We start from the raw sequence: 19,629 nt of genomic DNA, 5'->3' as shown, positions 1-19,629 counted from the left end.
TTAAAATGAAAAGATGTTTGTATAATATGAGTCTCAGCTTGGGAAAGATCTCAGAGAAATTAAAAGAATGTATCCTTTCTTTTAGTGTTACATGGTGATCAGCATTCATTTTAGAAATTATGGACTTTACAACAGTGTTATAAAAATTATTATTAAAAGAGTTATTTATAGCACGGTTGTAAAGTCCATAATTTCTAAAACGAATAAAATAATGTATCATTATTTAGCGCTTCCGTAGTGCAATTGGAAGAATGACGGTACATTGCATCCTTCTATTGGAATAGGCCTAAGTTCGATTCTCATCGTGACAGGAGGAATCTTTATATGGACTTTTTCAATCGAAGGTGAGTTAGCTGATCTCATACAGAGGTAGCAGGGTTTTTCTCCTGGAAACTCGAGTTTTTCATCCCGCATACAGACAAATCAGCCCTTCAGAACACACGCAATTTACAGACAAAAAAAATACTGGTTGTGGTGGACAGTAGATGGCATCAATGGAGATGATTGGTAGTAGAGGTTCAGTGTAGTGTTGGAGATGGTTGTATTGTAGGTGTCCTCCCATGATGAGTCGTATACAGAGGTAGCAGGGTTTTCCTCCTGGAAACTCGGGTTTTTCATCCCGCATACAGACAAATCAGCCCTTCAGAACACACGCAATTTACAGACAAAAAAAATACTGGTTGTGGTGGACAGTAGATGGCGTCAATGGAGATGATTGGTAGTAGAGGTTCAGTGTAGTGTTGGAGATGGTTGTATTGTAGGTGTCCTCCCATGATGAGTCTTCGGACTCCTTAGAAATGTCATGAATAATAATAATAATAATTATTATCCCAATGCAGAAGTGCTGCAAAAACTGATATATCTAACTACTGACATGTTGTTTAATTTTGATGGTATATATTAGAACACAGAATTATAAGTAAATAATTATTTATTGACTTATTGCTGATATTTCGCTGGTGTTATAATCAGCATCTTAAGAGTACAAAAACACAGTTTGTCACAGTACGTGAGATTACAACATGGTGTAACAAAGGGACTAGTTTAAAAAAAATTGTAGCAACAACACAAAGACTAAAGTCCTAATTAGGTGCCACCTATCTATAAAAAAAAAAAAAAACAGAGAGAGGAAGCAGGTACTAGTCATATCTTAAGATGACTGTCTCCCAAATCTTAGGCAAATTTATACAGCCATGTTTGTTGAGATTTGGAGTATGTTTCAAGGCTTCTGTTGCTTCTAAGAACAATCTCTCTGGCGTAAAAGCTTCTGTGCAGTACTTTTGTTTTCTTCCAGTTGATCCTGTGTGTGCAGGGGTATCCAAAGCATGATCTGCTAGGCCCGTCTTGCCATAGCAATAGTGCCAGATGTATCTTTTATGTTCACTGATGTAAACATGTACAACAAACACATAAGCCTTTCTACATGTTTAACTACTGATATATCAGTATCTCTGGAGTGGTTGTGAGGATTTTAGAGAAGATGGTAAAAACTCACATATAGAAATGGGATATGAATTAATAGGCAGATATATTTTGCATGGATTTTTACTAAGAGGAGGTCATGTCTGAGCAGTTTGCTCATATTTAATAATGGTACAGCTGAGTTGGATAAAGGGAATGAATACATTATTTACTGTTGGAGACCTTGTTAATTATTTGATAGGTTATTACATGAAAGCCTGTTACATAAACTGAAAAATATGTAATTGGGATATAAACTATTAACTTGGATAAGTGGGTGACTGAGGGATAGGTATCAGAAAGTATCATATGGTGATGTGAATCTGCCATATTTAAGGTGACCAGTGAGGTACTCTAAGGATCAGTCAGTGCACCATTGGGTTCGATCTATACTATTAAAGATATTGGGAAGACCTGACATGAGATGTTCAACTATCAGCCAATGATGCAAAGATGGGCAGGACAATCAGGACTGCTACTGATATATTGAACTTAACAGAATGATATGAATGGGTTGCAAATACAGGCAAATGATTAGGGCTATCAATTCAATATTAGCAAATGTAAAGTTACGCACTTTGATGTAATGAGATATCTGATGTCATATTATATTGGCAAGATTATGCTTGGAGAAACTAATGAGGATGAGAATCTTGAAGTTTTTATTATTGTTATTTGACACCTTCAGGGAGTCCAGAGACTCATCGAGGGAGGGCACCTGCTCTACAAGCTCTGTCTCAACAACTCAATCAACCAAGTTATGCTGGATAGTAATCTGAAATTCAGAGGTCACATAGCAAAAACTGCAAATACAACTCAGAGGATAAGTGCAAGGCTGAAACAAAAAATTACATGTAAAGATTAGAAATTTTTTTACCTCTTTAAAGCTTGCTACAACTAGACCTAGATTACTGTACACAGATCTGGTATCCTGGTTTTCTAGGGGATAAAGAAATTGTAGAGAAGCTGCAAAGAAGATGACATCAGGATTGCAGACTGTAGATTACGAGGACAGACAGAGTACGTGGACTGCATACATTGGTACTGGATAAATAGGAGTGATATGAAAGGGATCTATAACCTTTTGAAAGGATGTTATAGGATCATGGCTGATGAAATTTTTTGTTATATGGAAGGTGTGGGCAAGACAAAAAAGTATCTGTGGAAGTTGGATTAGTGTGCTGTTAAAGCAGCCAGTTAGCTCACAGCACAGTGAGTGAGTAAGTTTTCCTGGTGAAGTGGTGAGTACATCTAGTGTAAATGATTTTATGAAAATGTATGACAGCTATTGGATGATGTATGGTTTCCCTCTATGAATCCTTGATTCTCTTGAGGTTTCTGATGATAAGTATTATTATTTGTCTACTTAGCATCAATCTGAGGAGAAACCCATGCCAACTCAGTACAAGACTGCCTAATATCTTTATTTGACAATCCAACTTTCTTCTTCTTCTTCTTTTTTTTTTTTTTTGGAAAAGTTTCTCAATCCTTAGATATGGCCGAATTTTCATATTTTCTGTCCTTGATAACAAAAAAGACCTAATGAATAATAACAATCTGAGAGATAGCTACAATGACACTTGAATATCAAAAGACATGCAAAGGGATGTACCTATCAAATAATCATTTGTTTTTTTTTTGATTCTTGATAATGACTACAAAATTAAGGAATATATAAACTCAGATTTCAGTTCTATATTCAGACAACAAGTATCAGAATTTTCTCGATAGGTCTGCCAAGGTGTTTAACTACTCTTCTGTTCATCCTTCAAGAACTATTTGATTTCCTATTGTGAAATGTCATGAGAAGATGTATGAGAACAGTGCAAATTAAACTATTAAGTACATTTTTGCTTTCTGCAACCACAAGGAAAATTTAACTGCTTTCTTATCATTAGTAAGTGGACTGAGAAAAATAACAGGCATGAAAGATCGATAATTTACTACTACTCGGTTAAAATTTCTTGGAGATAAATTGATAATTCCTTCATTATGCCTGAAACTTTCCTTTTCCAGGAATACCTGCATACATGGACTTAAAGGCAAGGAGATCAATATTTAAAGCATTAGTGAGCATATTAAAGATTAAATCATGTAAGCATTAAAAGGTTTTGAAAATAAAAAAAAAAGAGGAATGGAAAGCACTATCATCATAAAAGCTATTTCAGAGAAAGATTATTGTAAAATTTTACAACCAAGTGGAAGGAACAGCCATGGGAAGTCCACTCTCTCCTGCTCTTGCCCACTTTTATTTAGAACGTCTAGAAGTTCTGTTCTCATCTATATTCCCTCAATCATCCTTTTGGGTTAGATATATAGACGACATCTTTGCTGTGTGGCCTCACAATAGAGATTCCTTACCTTCCTTTTTAAGCAGTATCAATTCCTTACATTCTCGTATAAAGTTTATCATGGAGATTGAAAAAGACAACAAGTTATCATTTTTAGACGTTCTTCTCATCCGCTCACCTTCAGGTATTCTTACAACAACAGTTTACAGAAAACCAACTTTCACAGGTCATTATATTCTCAAAGAATCTGCTCATCATCCTTGTCAAAAAACAGGAATCATAAAATGTTTAATCCAACGAGCCAAAACTAACTGTTCAACTTCTCATTTATTACAGAAAGAACATTCGACTATCAAACATCACATGAAACTAAATGGCTTCTCCGAAAAGAGTACACAACATCTTTTCGATTCTTACAATCCAACACAGAACAGCAAAGATTCAATACATAGAGTTCCAATTCCTTACATTTCCAGGATTTCAGAACCAATTTCAAGAATTCTGAAGAAATATGATTTCTTCAGAATTCTTGAAATTGGTTCTGAAATCTTTCTGAATTCAGAAAAATTACAGTACAACTGTAATCTTTCCTACTTTGAACAAACTGGACGTTCTATAGAAAAAAGAATTCAAGCGCATCAATCATCAATTCAACACAACAAACCTGAGAAATCTGGATTAGCTCAGCATGGATTAGAAACAAGCCACAACATCCTTTGGTCCAAGACTCTCCTCCTACACAGATATCGCTACAAATTTGAACGTTTATTTAAAGAAAGTGTGAAAGCCTTACTTCAACGTCCTGACTTGAATAATAATGACTGTATATCTATATCAAAAATTTGGGAAAGTTTAATCAGGATAACACATTAATTTTTTTTTTTTTAAATGTAAATTTCCTATATTAGTCTAATGTTATTTAAGATTATTATATGAATTTCTGAATTAATATCTTTAATTATGAAAATGTTTACTTTTCTAATACTTAGTGATATGACATCACGTGGCTCGTTCTCTGTGTGAATTATCAATTGTTCGTATTCCACCTTGTTTTTTAAAACTATTCCTATGTAGCCACTGAAGATGGTCTGTAATATTCAGACCGAAATATTTTGTAAATTAAACATTATTCTTGGGTAAACGTGTATACATTTCTAATCATTATGTCACAAGTATCATTAAAGAATCAGATATAGGATATAATCTAAGAGGAAATATTCTGTAAGGAACCCAAAAATTATACCATATCAAATTCTGGTATGAGAGGAAGTTTAGAAACTTAAGCCATCATCAACTCTCCTAACCTGAATGAACATGATGCCCTCAAGATTTCAAGAATTTGGTCTGCTGCTGTTGTTAGAACATTTTAGTTGTAACCATCAACTAAAAAGTGCCAAGGATATACATCAAGGGCATGAAGTAAAAGAACATCAGATCCAATTGTATACTATATTCCAGCAGAGCACAGATTATTCATTAAAAACTAACTTTTTTTTTAATAGACAGTTTTGGATAAAAGCATTCAGAAAGTTAATCTTAACACCAATCAACAAACTCTAGCCATAAATTTCCATAATTCGCGATTCAAGACTTTTTTTTTTAATTCTCACTAGAATACAGCAGTGTGCTATGGTTAGGAAATAAAATTCTTGCAGTTTTCTGGTCACTGTGCTTAAGCTTGTCTATATATTTTGCATATATACCTCTGAAGAAAACGGACAGACTGAATTCAGTTAAATGAATTTTAATATCATTAAACATTAATTCTAAAGATGGTACTTGAATCAGCAAGTCTTTTACAATGATTGAAGAAACTCAAGTGAATACTCTAGAACAATCATTTAATTGGATCCAACACAAAGCATAGTAAACAAGTTTCATCAGATGATCTCTCTCACTCCCCCCCCCCCTTCTGTAAATGGCTGTGGCAAGCTTTCTTTTTTGTCGTATGATGATGGATGGATTTTTATTCCCAACGGTTTGCAATTAATGCATTGACTCCACACTGCTTCATTACTTCACCTATTCTCTTTTCTTACTATTTATCAACCACCTTCAATTGTCTGTAAACTGCAATCTATAATTTTTTTCTGATGACATTACGTTGCACTCCTTGTTCTAATTTGATTAACTTTGTAATATGCAAAACAACAAATATTCAAATTTCTACTCCTACAAATGCTAAATTCTAACCTTCAAACCATTCTTTACAAATCCTGATAATCATGTCACTTTAATGTTAACAAAACTCAATTCTGTCTTTTTCACACAAAAAGTAACCCTTTTCCTCCATCTTACTTTTCATAATGCCCAGATCTAAGTTTCAAGTCAGATTTTACTTTGCAGGATAATTTTAACCATCAATCCTTCTTGTAATAAATATCTTACAAGTATTGCTCATCAGCTCCCAGGGAGCTTATTAAAAGTTTTTCCACTTGGTTATACAGCAATCCCTCGATTAATGCGCCCCCAATGTGTGTTTTCGATTAGTGCGACCTTGTTAAATCAAAAGCATTAAGTCTCTTTGCAACCCTGAAATAAAGGGCTATCAATGATGGAAAACCAGAAGAATTCCATGCTAGTGCTGAGTGGTTTGAGTGTTTCAAAAAGAGAAATAGCCTACATAATTCACAGTCCAAGCTGCAAATGCAGATAAAAATGTGGTCGCAAATTATCCAGAGATTTTGAAGAAAATTGTGTGTGTGTGGGTGTGTGTGTGTGGGGGGGGTATTGTAACCAACAAATATTTAATGTCGATGAAACTGGCTATTTTAGGAAGCAAATGCTTTCCAAGACTTTTCTGGCCAAATCAAAGAAATCTCAGCCTGGTTATAAAGTCGAATGAAATTACTGCAAATGATTTTAGAGGGTTTTCAAATGAATCTAAGTTAATTAAATCGCATTCTGAGGAATTGGGTGATTCCGTCGCAAAACGTTCATCGCCAATCACGCGATATCGCATGATGCGAGTTCTCGCCCGTCGGCCGATCATGCGTTATCGCGTGGACGTCGCTATCGAGTTTCTAAGCGGAATAGTATAGCGGCCACAGCGAAATGGCGCGTAATATTTATATTGGCCACTAGGGAAGAGATCGACTTTCGTGGAGTGGGGATGGCCGCCAACCATTGTCTATTGTTTATGTTAGCCAGTGCCCACAATGGCGGCGTTCGGACAAAGTGACGATGCGACGATTTTGTTTAGTTATTCGTTGATTTAGCGTGCTTGAAGTTTGGTTTTTATTTATTTTGAGTATTTTTTTTTTTTTAGTAAGTTCCCTATAAATGTTGATTTTTGATAATTATTTTTTTCAATTTGTATGTTATTTTTAAAAATTCTATGTGATTATAAAAGACTGATAATTAAAGTTATAATTATTATATTTAAATGTTTGTTATTTGTAAAATATATAACTTATTTGACCGAATTACATATCACGCGATATCGCGTAATAGATATTTAGAGTACATAAATCCTATGTACATAATAATAAAAGCATATAAATAATATATTAACTTATTTTGAGCGCAATAAAAACTAAATAAAAAAATAAAAAAAATTTGGCCACCACACGAAATTCCAATTTTCAGCTTGGCAATGAACGTGTTAAACTAAATTCAGATGCACAGCGTGAAGATCGTGAAGAATATAAAGAAAATTTAATCACTGACAAAGCCCAAAGAGATTTCACAGAAACAATTTGAAAATATTTTTCGTGTAATAGCAGTTTTTAAGCAGCAATGCTTAGAGACTGACCCCAATGAAGAGAAAAACAGTAAAATTGCAGTAGTAGAAGAGGCCACAGGGTCATACTGTCAGTTGTATGAAAAAAAGAAACAGAATGACCACCAATCTATGTTAGTTCAATTCTTTGTTAAGAAGTAGAATAATAAATTTATATTCTGAATATGTTTTATTGTCTTTCAGCTTCATAGTTTTCCTTTAACTAGGCCCTGAGACATACCCTAATTCTTTTATAAAAAAATCAAGGATAAAAAAAAAAAGACATTTCAGAAACGAATTATACTTTTTTCCATCCATAGGTTATTATATTCGATTAGTGCGTTTTCGATTAATGCGCCTGTTTTAAAGAATGCATTAGGCACATTAATCAAGGGATTGCTATACTGTAAATTAAAATGCCAAGAAATTATATTCTTGGCTTAATCCTTTATCCAAGCGAAGGCAAACAAGGTTTGCACGTGAAGTAACTTTGCGACTGGCAACTCATATACAGAAGCTAATGTCTTCACATCACTTACCTTAGTATCCTATAATACAAAGCACATATCCTTACAGACATGTATAATGCTATGCATTATGGGATGGGTCACTACCCAGATTAGTTTTAACCTTTACTGAAGTCTCATCAGTGGGAGCCAGGCCCAGAAGTGTTACTAAGGTTGAAGTAATGCAGAAGTCATATTTCCATATACATTATCTAAAAATAATTGTCTGGACACCCCCTGTTATTTGAAGTTATGGAAAATTCCAGGTTTGTCAAGAACATAAAAACCAGTGTACAGATAGTAGGAAGCAGCATTTCATCATAGCAGTTGAATACAGGTTATATGGCAACACGAGGTGAACTCAGTGACTTCAAGAAAGGTGTCATTGTGGGCTGTCACATTGGTGGCATGTACATATGTGCCATTGCCACTCAACAGGAGCATCCAAAATAAACGGCTGGCGATGTGATCAACAAATGGAGATGTTCTAGAATCATTAGTGCAGGAAAACACCCTGGGCTCTCGCTGAAAATAAATGACACAGACAGGAGGAGTTTTAAAACGGGTGGCAAGCAAAACCGGCTACAATCGGTACAGAACATCCATGATGAGTTCCCGAGTGCCAGTAACACCATGGTGAGCACTAATATTGTATGAAAAGAACTCCATTTACTGGGTTTGCATGAAAGAGCAGTGGCACACAAGCTGAACATCATAACAACGAACAAGATGGCTTGTCTGGCCTGGTAGAAAGAGCATGTGAACTGGACAACTGACCAGTGGAAAACGGGTACTCTCTGGAGTCATGAATCAAGTTCACCTGTTTCTAGCCTGACGGTAGGGTGTGGGTGTGGAGGCAGCCTGGTGAACACTTGCTACCACAGTATGTTGTAACCACAGTAAAGTTTGGTGGTGGAGGTGTAATGGTGTGGGATGCATTCAGATGGTTTGGAATGGGACCACTGGTCATTGTCCATGGTTCCATGAAGGCAATACAGTACCTTGATATTCTGGATAATCAGGTGCTGCCTACACTGTGGAGTTTTTATGGAATAGACCTGTGTTACTATCAAGACAACAATGCCCCATGCCACAAAGCTGCAGCTGTTATGGAATGGTATGAAGACATCGGTGTTAACTGACTACCTTGGCCTGCATAGAGTCCTGACCTCAATCCCATTAAACACCTGCGGGACGAACTGGAGCAGCACATCCTTGATCTGTTGCTGAACTCAGTGCTGCACATTGGTGGATAATCTTCCTCAAACGGTGCAGGAAGTGATCAAAGCCAAAAGGTGGATATACCCAAAATTAGGCTTTTCCCACTGGTATCAAATGTAAATTGCTAACGTGTCTGGACAATTATTGGTAGATAGTGTACAAGTAGGGACATACCCTATATTAGGGTTTGCCTGCTGGTATCAAATGTAAATTGCTGAAGTGTCAAGACAATTATTGGTAGATAGCCAAAAGGTGTCACACCTTATTACTAAAATACTCTGAATTAGAGATAGACATTGGAAGTGTTTTCACTTTGTTATACTGTAAATTAGAAATGCCAAGAAATTATCTTCTTGGTTTAATCCTTTATCCAAGTGTAAGCAAACAAAGCTTGCATGTGAAGTAACTTCACCACTGGGTAACTTGTACACAGAGGCTAATGACTTCACATCACTTACCTTAGTATCCCATAATGCAAAGCGTACATCCTTACAGACATGTATAATGCTATGCATTATGGGAAGGGTGACTACCCAGACCGGATTTGACCTTAAGTGAGGTCTCATTGGTTCCCACTGATGACTAGGCCATTCACTAAGCCAGGGGTAGGCAACCTTTTCAGACTCGTGGGCCACATTCAACTTTTATTTTTAATAATCGGGCTGCAAGCATTTAATTAAGAGAAAATAGTGAGTGGGAAAAAAAATACTTAAGTTATCAATTTTTATGATATCAATCTTGAAAAACACAGAAATATTTAAAGTATGAGATATGAAACAAGCATGAAAATGCAACTCAATGAAAAATTATCACCTAAAAACATAGTAAGATAGTTTATGCATCACAATATGTATGTCTCCCTGATTAATGTGCCTTTTGTGATTGTTTTCCCTTAGCCAAATTATCTAGATCAACTTTATAACCTGAGGCGCAAATTCGAATTGAAGCATGCAAATATTCATCAGTCAGTCGAGAAGGAAATTAATTTTTTTCTAAAACTCATGGCAGAAAATGCTTGTTTGCAAATGTATGCGATTCCAAATGCAACTATCATCTTTCCAAAACTGATTAATCCTTCAAATTTTTTTTGGTACGCATCATAAAATTTTTGGACATTTTCTAACGAAAATGCGTTCTTTAATGTTTCATTGTGTTGTAATTTCAAAACTTCAATCTGTAGTTGGTTTGGTACGTCATCAATGTCGACATTAAAAGGGTTCAAAAATAACAGCATTTTGATGCTATTTTTATGAAAATCCACAAATCTTGTTGAAAATTCCATTTGTAAATCTTCAATGGTACCAACAAAAAAATTTCCTTTTGTGTTTGCCATTCAACTGTAGATGCAAATTTGCAACAAATATATCGATGTAGATTCTCTTCCCTCATATGTTTCTTCAACAGACATAGCTTGCCTTCAAAAGCTTTTATGTCAGAAAACAATTCTGCTAATAATTTACCTTGGCCCTGCAGGTTCAAATTAAATTCATTAAGGTACATTGTAATATCTACCATAAATGCAAGAGACATAATCCATTTTTTATTCGATAGCTGTGGGACAGTATTTTCATGTTCTGTAATGAAAATATCTATTTCTTCACATATATTAAAAAAAATCTTTTTAGTACAGCACCTCTGCTTAACCATCTAACAGCCAAGTACCAGATAACATCCTCACACTCCAATTCCATTGTATCAAGAATTCTCGAAATTGGCGGTGTTTCAGACCGTTGCGTCAGATGTAATTTACAGTTGATATCACAACGTCCATAATGTCTTTCATTGATGATAAAATTTTGCTACAAAGTGCTTCCTGATGAATGATGCAATGGAACACCATTGGATTATCATAACCTAAATTCTGTAATTCCGCACAAATTCGACCTACTGCACTAGTGTTAGAGCCACAAATATTTCTTCCATCATCGGTTGTCACACTATATAATTTTTTTCCAGTCCAATTCTCAAGAATCAATAGTTTCGTTTACCTTTATGAACAAGTCATTGCAGGTTGTAGTACCTTTTAAACCACACAAACTGGCTGATTCTTCATGAACATCAAGGTCACTATTGATGCCATGAATAAATATGATTAACACTCAGGCAATGGATGAAAGTACTGAAGTAACAGAACTTTCATCCATTGCCTGAGTGTAACATTCAAATGATTTTGCTTTAAATTTAAGTTGCTCACATAAATTGATACCGATTTCTTCTACTCGCCTTGTACAAATCCTGGCAGATAACTAATATTTTGAAATAACATCTTCTCTTCTGGGCATATTTGTTCATTTTCAGCTAATAAACATCGTTTAATAAATTCTGAATCTGTATAACACCTTCCTTCTTTCGCAACAAGTTCCCCTGCTACATAACTAGTACGAAGAACCGATTCATTATGAATACTTTACTTCTTAAATATGTTTTGCTGAGCAGTCAAAGAAGTTTCCAATTTATTAATTTGATTTTTTCCAAGTTCACAGTTCTAATCCGTGTATTAGCTTTCATGTTCATTCTCATAATGACGTCTGATATTATATTCTTTCATAACAGCAACACTTTTATGACAAGTAAGACAAAGGGGCTTACCACTATTTTCAATAACGAAGTATTTGCTGTTCCATTCATCATTAAACCTTCTTCCTTCATCTATAATTTTAGTGTTCTTGAACCCATTTTTAAAATTATTTTTAACAAATATACATCCTCTGAAAATAATAGTTGATGTTATTGAATTATTAAATTATATTAAAAGACGAACCAAGGAACACGACTGCAAAAGTGTGCCAAAATCTCGATTGTCGTCGGATGAAGTTGCCTTTGTTATCCCCACTACTGATGACTCACACGGTTGACTCGTGCCAAGTTGCACGGTGATATCATGAAGTATAGGTATGAAATTGTTTTAATTTATTATTCATGTTATAAAATGTATTATTTAATTAATTCAACATATGGGCCACATGGCATGTAAGCATGGTCAACCTTTTATGGACCGCCAAAAATGCACGTTTGGGCCGCATGAGGCCTGCCGATTGCCAACCCTTGCACTAAGCCATTCCACCATCAAACAGTAGTCTCACATTTGGTATGTTATCCTAGGATATCCTTAAAGAAATCTGTGACTCAGTACAGATGAGGACCATTAGGTTGAATTATGACATTCTTACCAATTTACTTCATTTCTTTCACATAGCTGTTCAGTTTCTGCTACTTGCAATTTTTACAAATACTTCCATAGTCACGGTTTATCAAAAATTTCATCTCCTTCCTCCAAAATCTGCTAACTGCAAGTGGCAACTATTCAACATTCCTTAACAGTTCCACTTGAAACTCACAGATTTTTTCTTCCTAAACAGCATTCCCTTTTATGCACATCCTAGAGTATAATCTGCAGGTTTTTTAAATCCAATATTAAAAGTCTGTTCTTTTTCACTCTCCTAACTGCGCATTATGGTATTAATATGAGGGCTGTTCGATAAGGCGACGCAAAGTCTAAGAGATGGTGTCACCAGTACATGCGGAGATTATTTTTAGTTGCAGGCAGCTGTTGGAGGATCACACACTAAGTTTCAGTCAGATAAATCTATTAGTCTTTGGCGTTCGTTTGAATCGATCAAATACCATGATTTGGGAAAAATGGATGAGAAAGAATTTTGTGTAGTGATTAAATATTACTTTTTGAAATGCAAAAAGGTTCAGGAAACCAAAACTAAGCTTGATAAACATCATGTTGAATCTGCACCTTCGATTAGAACGATTTATAAGTGGTTTAGTAACTTTCAAAGTGGCCATATGAGCACAAGTGATGCTTAATGTTCTGGATGCCCTGTTGAGGTCACTACTCCAGAAATTATTGAAAAAAATCCATGATATGGTGATGGATGATAGAAGAGTGAAGGTGCGTGAAATTGCTAAGGAATTGCGAGGATCACACACTAAGTTTCAGTCAGATAAATCTATTACTCAGTCTTTGGCGTTCGTTTGAATCGATCAAATACCATGATTTTGGAAAAATGGATGAGAAAGAATTTCGTGTAGTGATTAAATATTACTTTTTGAAATGCAAAAAGGTTCAGGAAACCAAAACTAAGCTTGATAAACATCATGTTGAGTCTGCACCTTCGATTAGAACGATTTATAAGTGGTTTAGTAACTTTCGAAGTGGCCATATGAGCACAAGTGATGCTTAATGTTCTGGATGCCCTGTTGAGGTCACTACTCCAGAAATTATTGAAAAAAATCCATGATATGGTGATGGATGATAGAAGAGTGAAGGTGCGTGAAATTGCTAAGGCTGTGGGCATTTCAAATGACCGTGTACATAATATTTTACATGAAGAACTTTTATATATGAGAAAACTATCTGCAAGATGGGGTGCCGCATTTGCTCACACCGGATCAAAAGTGTCAACTTGTGAACTGTTGCAAATTGTTCGATTTACACTATGAAGTCCTTTCACCCCTCCCCCACTCTCCAGATTTGCCTCTATCAGACTACTATCTGTTTCCAAACATAAAAAAATGGCTGGCAGGAAAGAGATTTTCATCAAACAATGAGGTGATTGCCAAAACAACTATTTTGAAAAGTTGGACAAATCATACTATATGGACGAGATCAAAAAACTCGAGCATCGTTGGACTAAGTGTATAGACCTCAAAGGAGACTATGTTGAAAAATAAAAAATGTTTGTCCCAAATAAATTATGTTTTCTTCATTTTTGCATGGACTTATCGAACAACCCTTGTACATTATTAACTGGGCAAGTTCTGTGTATTGGATTACTATAAAAAAATAAATCATTAAACAAGATTACACAAAGTTGAAAAATGAAATTTCATGGTTGTATCAGCAAATAAATAATATTTATGATTCCTTTATAATGTTCTATGGAATAAAAATTTTAATCATAATTAAATACATAATTTATTTCAACAGCTAATTAATAATGACATCATTAAGGTAAAAAAAAAAGAAGAAGAATAATGGTTGAAAATATGGGATTCCTGAAGGAACAATATCACTAGGTATTACATATGGAGTATATAAGCATTTAGAGCAAATCAATAAAAGTTAGATGCATGTGGATATGTATTCCATGGATTAAAATGGACAAGATATACTAAACTTTAAACCATATATAATAATTTATATATGGTTTAAAGTTTATTTTTCACTTGGCTAGACTATAATAAATTTAGTTTAATCCTTTATCCAAGTGTAAGCAAACAAAGTTTGTGCCCGAAAGTATCTTCAGGACTGAGGTAAGGTGGTACAACACTGGGAAACTCGTTGCAAAGGTGGAGCAAGCTAACATCACTCCTATCTCAGTATCTCCCATAATGCAAAACACATCTCCTTGCAGATATGTATAATGTTATGCATTAAGAGAAGGGCCGCTACCCAGACTAGTTTCGACCTATATTGAGGTCTCTTCAGTGGGAGCCAGTCCCAAGTGGAGATACCAAACGGTGTGCCACCTTTTTATTAAATTACTCTGGATTTAGAGAAAGATGTTAAAAGTTTATTTTTCACTTGGTTAGACTATAATAAATTTAGTTTAATCCTTTATCCAAGTGTGTGCAAACCAAGCTTGAGCCTGAAAGTATCTTCAGGACTGGGGTAAAGTGGTACAACAACAGGCAACTCCTTGCAAAGGTGGACCAAGCTACCAACACTCCTATCTCAGTATCTCCCATAATGCAAAATACTTAATGCAATTCCCTTAATGCATAACATTATACATATCTGCAAGGAGATGTGTTTTGCATTATGGGAGATACTGAGATAGGAGTGATGCTCCAACTTTGCAACGAGTTTCCCGGTGTTGTACCACCTTACCCCAGTCCTGAAGACACTTTCAGGCACAAACTTTGTTTGCTCACACTTGGATAAAGGATTAAACTAAATTTATTATATATATGGTTTAGTATATCCATAATTATAGTTAGTAGAATGTACTACCTTACCCATCATTTTTGGATACTATTCTGTATTCTTTAGTTGGATCAGGTGCTTGTGGCCAATTATTATATTCTTGCTGTCTTCTAGAATCTTCAGCACTACCACTGGGTATATGTGTTTCTTCAGAAATTTTATGCTGAGGAGAACTGTCTTCTCTTCTCATTTTATCCCTTTTATCACATTCTACATGTTCTTCATCCTGTTCATCTAAAAGGGTGGAAAAAACTGTCAATAAAAAGTTCGAATATACTTCAATTATTATTTCAATGTTTGTAGCAGTTAAACTTCACAAGAGTGAAATGTAATCATCCAAGGAACAAAACAAGGTAATTAAATTATGACACTAAAAATTACATAATTACAATAATTACATAATTATAAATACTTGCTCAAGTTCATTTTTTGGTATCTTCATTTTCAATTAACCCTTAAGATATTACTTGGGAAAGCAATGTTAATTTTAAAAGAGAATAAAATAATATACTACATATCAGGTACTATAAAATCTAAGATAACTGAGACATAAAGAATTTTCCTACCAGAGGCATATTATTATAATTAAAGATATGACACATTAGCACAATTCACAGTAGAATATAGTATTTTATACATTGCATACACTCATGATTCCTGCCATATCTTATATATGCCAGATATACATCACAGGATGAAATGCATTGAACAACATCCCAACAGCTTTCATTACAACAATTCACAATCCCAGTTAAGTCAGTAAAAATTATAGAAAATTTCCACCTCCACTTAAGTGAGATCTTACCTGCTGAGTTATCCTACAAATCATGATCTTATGAGAAAGGATGTCATAAGAACATATGCTATATTCGAAATGGTTTTGGATACCTTCAAAATAACAGTTAAACTAATTTACTTCCCTCTAAAGTTAATTATATTAGCCCACTCAATTTAATGCCTGAATATCTCATTATACTCTGTTATCTAATCACACAGCTTCCCTGAATCGACTAGTTAGCTCTTTATAACTGATATTCCATCCAAGACTCATATTCAGAAGACATGTCTTTTGCATGCATGGAAAGTGCTTGCTGCATCACTGTTAATCTTAGCAACTATAAATCCAATTAAATTGTGGATCACTGATAAATTCTTATCTTAACTACAAAATATAAACCATATTAAAATAAATATAAAAGAAATTTATATAAAATAAAATCACACTCTGAATAATATACCTAGCAAAAATTACATTAACTGAAGTAGTCCCAATTCACTGACCAAAGAGAATATAGATAAGACCTAGATAAGACCAGTGAGAGCACATGATAGCAAGACTACTCACTGATCTCTGCTTCTAGATTCATAATCAGAAACGGCAACATACATCTGCACACTGAAAAGTTCTGGATGACTTCTTGCACAGCCAGACTAGATTTAATCTACACTTCAGGAATTCATATTCCAATCATTGGACTGCTCCTGAGGATGAGACAGAATTTTAATAAAGTATACTATCTGAAATTTGTTATGGGAGATGAAACCTCATTATTAAGATGCCACATATGTGTCTCAAATAACATGTTAAATATCCAGCCTCTATTCAGACTCTTGTCCTGTCCTTCAAAAACATCCATATTTATTGATACAAAAGAGGCTCTAAGAAGCAATACTTCAAAGAACTGAAGCAGCAAACCTAATCAGCACTATCAATGAATGTAAAGAAACTAGCAGCTCAAATACTGTCACTGAACTTCTACAATCACTGGATAAAGCCTAAAGAAAGATATAGGTAATAATGAAAAATATCTTAATCATATCTAGTCCACCACAACAGCTAGAGCTACTTTTTACTGAAATGATTCTAGCATTACTAATCTATTTTTAATTGTTCATATCAATTCAAATATTCAATTGCTATTTTGTATCACTCTCCATTCATAATGCAAGAATTGCATAGCCATTACTACTGTAAAAAGAAGAAAAGCTGAAAGTTGTAATGGAATCGACAAGCATTTCCTGACTTCATAATCTTGGATATTAATAATGAAAAATATCTAATCATATCTAGTCCACCACAACAGCTAGAGCTACTTTTTACTGAAATGATTCTAGCATTACTAATCTATTTTTAATTGTTCATATCAATTCAAATATTCAAATGCTATTTTGTATCACTCTCCATTCATAATGCAAGAATTGCATAGCCATTAGTACTGTAAAAAAAAGAAAAGCTGAAAGTTGTAATGGAATCGACAAGCATTTCCTGACTTCAGTGTCCAGATAACAAAATTCTACACTTCTGATCATTTTAAAAATAGAAGCTTTCCTGCTCCAATCATTAACAGTAATATTCCTACTCTCTCCCTCCTCCAGTTAAGCAACATGCAATATTTATGCCACACTGAAGATGCTGAGGAATGAGCTTTAAAATTGCAAACTTTTTCAACATCACAGTTGCTTGTGACAAAGTATTAAGGTAGGAGCTCTTGCTATTCACCTTATTCAGTTATTCACCTCATCGTCATCTGAGCAATTCAGGTATAGGCTTTTTATGTGATGTTCCTGCTCTGCAGATGAAGTTAATCTTTCCACCTTAATCTTGGATATCCACAGTCTCTTCTTCCTGTAGATTTATATTTGTATGCTAATTTGGGGATCCTATTGTTATTCATCATTTCTATGTGGTGTAGCCAATTTTGCTGATATTCTTCTATTTCTTGTATGTTTTTTGTATCTAATCGTTCTTTTATTTCTGTGTTTTTCTTTTTATCTAACCTAGTAAGTCCCAGGAGAGGTGTTAGAAACTTCATCTGTACTGCTTCTAGTCTGTTTGTTTCAAAATCCAAGTTTCACTTCCAAATTTGAGAGATGGTTTAGAGGTCATGTTATGTAATCTTAATTGAGTTTCTTTAGTCATTTGTTTTCCAAAATTTCTTTTAATTATGCCATTCATTCTATTGTAAATTTGTAGTCTTGCTTCCAATTGTGAATCAGTATTGTATTGCGAGATTATATTTCAAAAGTATTTGAATTCTGTAACTTGTTCTTTATTTTACTGTTAAGCATAATTTTGACTTTGTTTCAAAGATTTTCATTTAAAATTTTTTTGCTATTTCATTTAGATGGTTAGTTACAATTTGGAGTTTATCTTCTGAATTTGAAATTTGTACTTGATCATCTGCATAAAGTATTGTATTTAGCTGTATATTATTTGTTAGTTTAACTCCATCTTTGACAGTCGTTTTCCATTCTTTTAGGATTCTGTTCACATAAATGTTGAATAGGATTGGAGATAAGCCACAACCTTGTCTTACTCCTTTATTTATAGTTATAAGTTCTGATAATGTTCCATCTGCAAATTTTTGTTTCTGTATAGACTTTTTATTGCATTAATTAACTGAGGAGGTATTTTTTTATTAAAGAACACGTAAGTCCACAGTAATAACTTTTAATTAATAAATAAGGTACAGATATTTCATACTAAAACTAATAGTACATCTTCAGTGTTACAAACAGATAGGAATGGAATACAAGTAATGAACATTCGGTGGATCACCCTATTAAAATACATTGTTGCCACGAGCTAGGAAATGAAAGAAATTAATAAATAATTAATATTTAAGATAATTGGTTTTTTTTAATGATCTGGAAGACTTTTATTTTATGTAATCATTAAAAAACCAATTATCTTAAATATTAATTATTTATTAATTTCTTTCATTTCCTAGCTCGTGGCAACAATGTATTTTAATAGGGTGATCCACCGAATGTTCATTACTTGTATTCCATTCCTATCTGTTGTAGCACTGAAGATGTACTATTAGTTTTAGTATGAAATATCTGTACCTTATTTATTAATTAAAAGTTATTACTGTGGACTTACGTGTTCTTTAATAAAAAATACCTCCTCAGTTAATTAATGTAATAAAAAGTCTATACAGAAACAAAAATTTGCAGATGGAACATTATCAGAACTTATAACTATAAATAAAGGAGTAAGACAAGGTTGTGGCTTATCTCCAATCCTATTCAACATTTATGTGAACAGAATCCTAAAAGAATGGAAAACGACTGTCAAAGATGGAATTAAACTAACAAATAATATACAGCTAAATACAATACTTTATGCAGATGAAGATAAATACAATACTTTTTGTATTTATCTTCATCTGCATTTTGCATACTATTTATGCAGATAAATACAATACTTTATGCAGATCAATTTAGCTCATCAATTTTGTGTGTAATTTCACACACATTCCAAGTAGCTACTTTTAACAGGGCTCACTACCTCAAAGTCTCACTTTAGTGAGTATGGGAGAGGCAAACTCGAGGCACCTGAGGCTGGACCGTGCCTTACTTCATGGAATATGCATCTGTATATTATCTGTAGACCGGTCCCTACTCTTCTTTCTTCCTTGTTGTTCCTCTTGCTCCCCCCCCCCCCCCCCAATGCCATTAGAGTAGTTGAGGGCTAGGGGTGACTCT

At 34.2% G+C, this 19,629-nt stretch overlaps 1 protein-coding gene across 1 annotated transcript in view; it reads right to left on the bottom strand.

The window, feature by feature from the left end:
- Nucleotides 1-19,629, bottom strand: part of LOC150092349 (enhancer of mRNA-decapping protein 4-like) — a 406,953-nt gene that overhangs the window by 107,143 nt on the left and 280,181 nt on the right. Inside the window, exon 17 of the mRNA XM_090414848.1 lies at nucleotides 15,171-15,372. Coding sequence (XP_090270974.1) covers nucleotides 15,171-15,372 — 202 coding nt within the window. The remainder of the gene's footprint in view (nucleotides 1-15,170; nucleotides 15,373-19,629) is intronic.

The sequence above is a fragment of the Typopeltis vanoorti genome, chromosome 26 (genome assembly GCF_054136105.1).
Source record: "Typopeltis vanoorti isolate ZY-2024b chromosome 26, IOZ_Tvanoo_1.0, whole genome shotgun sequence".
NCBI lineage: Eukaryota > Metazoa > Arthropoda > Arachnida > Uropygi > Thelyphonidae > Typopeltis > Typopeltis vanoorti.
The sequence above is the reverse complement of the archived record's forward strand: the minus strand, read 5'-3'. Positions and strand labels throughout refer to the sequence as shown.